This window comes from Mandrillus leucophaeus, unplaced genomic scaffold (genome assembly GCF_000951045.1).
Source record: "Mandrillus leucophaeus isolate KB7577 unplaced genomic scaffold, Mleu.le_1.0 Scaffold78, whole genome shotgun sequence".
NCBI lineage: Eukaryota > Metazoa > Chordata > Mammalia > Primates > Cercopithecidae > Mandrillus > Mandrillus leucophaeus.
Window position 1 is genome coordinate 718,625 of NW_012108474.1, and position 2,344 is coordinate 720,968.

A 2,344-nucleotide genomic window follows, 5' to 3' on the forward strand; every position below is an offset into this window, starting at 1 on the left:
ATCGTGGGCCGGCTCACGGAGGTGCTGGAGGAGCCCGAGGCTGCCGGCGGCATCGCCCGCGTGGCGCTCGAGGATGTGCTCAAGGATGACAAGATGGGCCTCAAGTTCTTGGGCACCAAGTACCTAGAGGTGACGCTGAGTGGCATGGACTGGGCCTGCCCCTGCCCCAACATGACGGCGGGCGACGGGCCTCTGGTCATCATGGGCGAGGTGCGCGATGGTGTGGCCGTGCTGGACGCCAGCAGCTACGTCCGCGCCGCCAGCGAGAAGCGCGTCAAGAAAATCTTGGAGCTGCTGGAGAAGCAGGCCTGCGAGCTGCTCAACCGCTTCCAGGACTAGCCCCCACGGGCGGCCTCCGCCGCCCCGTCCTGCTGAATAAACGCGCTCCCTGTGCCCCAGACCCCCTGGCTTGCTGCTGCTGGTCAGACGACCCTCACCTTTCCAGGCGCCCCATTCCCAGCCAGTTTCTGCTGGGGCCTTGCCACCCACTGGGGCTTGGGCTTTGGTACAAGGTCACCAGGGAGCGCCAGTCCACCCCTGCATCCCCCACCAGCTCCATCCTGCCTCAGCAGCTGTCCTGGCCCCACTCCCGCTGCCCAAGCTCCAGCAGCAAGGACCAGGACGTCCCAAGCCCTTGACCCCACAGGAGACCCCGTCTCCCACCCACCCTCACAAGGTGCTCCTAGGAGGAGGTGGGGCGGACACCAGCAAGCCGGCAGCAGGAGATGCTTTATTCTGAGCAGGCTGAGCCTTTCAGCCACTGGCTGAGAGCGCAGACTGGGTGGGGCTGTTACCCACAAGGCCCAGCCTAGGGAGGCAGGGTTTGTGCCCCACAGGGCCTCCGGCAGGGATGCAGGTGTGTGGGTGAAGGAAGGGCTCCGTTCTTCCGGAAGATCAGGCACTTGTTGTTGGCTGGCATGTCCACCTGGAGAAATGCTTTACTGGAGAACGGCCCTCAACCCCTAGAGAGGCTGCCTGGGCCCCCGCTCCCCGACCTACCATCCTCTCCAGGAGCAGGCCACTGGCCTGTCCCAGGTCCTCCAGGAGGGCTGTGTCCCGAAGGCCCCATTCCGGGTTCCTGCAGAGCGGGGGGAGATGGAGCCGTGGCCTGGGGGGGCTGCCACCCAAGCCCCCTGCCACCTGCGCCGGACCCCCTGCCACTAGCTCTGACCTGCATCTGAGCATTAGGTCGAAGTCCACGTTGCTCTGGGGAGAGATCTTCCCGTTGACGGCAAAGGGCTGCGGGGATGGGGACACAGCCCACTGGACCAAGGTCGGCTGTTTCCCAGAGAGCCCGGGACAGACTTGCAGGCTGGGGTCCGGAGAATGAAACGGGCACCCCCTACCTGTCCCCGAGAGGGAGTCAGCCAAGGCCAGGCTGGTGGGCAAGGCGGTAGGGAGGCTGGCAGGTGACCCGGGGAGGGGTGCAGAGTGGAAGTGGAGGGGAGGCCATGCTGGTGGCTGGGCGGGGGGCAGGGAGCCAAGGAGGGAGGACTCTGAGTAGGGCAGGAGAGAGCAGCTGGGACTTCAAGCGGGAGGCCCGCCCTGGAGAGGCCCACTCACCCCGTAGGTGATGAGCAGGGCTCTGGGTTTGAGCAGGTGTCCTGCTGCTCTGAAGAGGCCCTGGGGAGTAGGGAACAGGACGGCAGTGAGGCGCTGCCCCCAAAAGAACCCAAGGCCTGAGGCCGAAGACCCTCACCCCGACTGTGATAGGGGCAAATCTGGCATGCTGGCTGCCCCCATGCAGGGTGAGGGGCGCCAGGACAGACGCCCTTGCTGGGCCCCCCACAGACCTCCGTGCAGCACAGGGGACTGATGTGGGTCATGTTGATGCACAGCAACAGGTCCAGCGACTGCGGCAGGATCCCGCCCCAGTGCTCCCAGCCCCACGTCACGTCCAGGTGCAGCGGGGCCTTCACGTTGGTCAGACCGTGGGCTTGCGTGGTGGCCGCGATGCTGCAGGAGGGGAAGGCTTGGGTGGAGGCCGAGTCCTGCGCAACCGCCTTTCCGACGCCCCTACAGACTTTCTAAGGGGAGGCTGGGGGGCACGTTGCGAAGCAAAGGCCAAAACAGCTGGGAAAGGGGACCCCGAGGCCCACCCACTTCCGCAGCCGCGGGGGCCACACATCTGGGGCCTGCCCCGGGGGCACCCCCAGCTCCCACCCCGCACCCTCAGAGCCCGAGCCGCATTTTTTTCCTCCGGGGCTGCGGGGCAGGAGCACTTGAGGCTCCGGCCGGCCGCACCGATCGGAGTGGCCGCCCCTCCAGGAGCAGGCCACTGGCCTGTCCCAGGTCCTCCAGGAGGGCTGTGTCCCGAAGGCCCCATTCCGGGTTCCTGCAGAGC

At 66.7% G+C, this 2,344-nt stretch overlaps 2 protein-coding genes across 2 annotated transcripts in view; one reads left to right on the forward strand and one right to left on the reverse strand.

Moving 5' to 3' along the window:
• Nucleotides 1-393, forward strand: part of WFIKKN1 (WAP, follistatin/kazal, immunoglobulin, kunitz and netrin domain containing 1) — a 3,212-nt gene extending 2,819 nt beyond the window's left edge. Inside the window, exon 3 of the mRNA XM_011967011.1 lies at nt 3-393. Within this exon, the coding sequence (XP_011822401.1) occupies nt 3-339 (337 nt within the window). The 3' untranslated portion in view covers nt 340-393. The remainder of the gene's footprint in view (nt 1-2) is intronic.
• Nucleotides 394-711: 318 nt separating this feature from the next.
• On the reverse strand, nt 712-2,326 carry LOC105529771 (chromosome unknown open reading frame, human C16orf13). Its single transcript, XM_011967012.1, is given in 7 exon segments — nt 712-866; nt 868-925; nt 1,000-1,078; nt 1,172-1,239; nt 1,564-1,623; nt 1,794-2,027; nt 2,171-2,326. Coding segments are annotated over 7 exon segments (768 nt in total). The 3' UTR covers nt 712-753.
• Between the last annotated feature and the right edge of the window lie 18 nt (nt 2,327-2,344).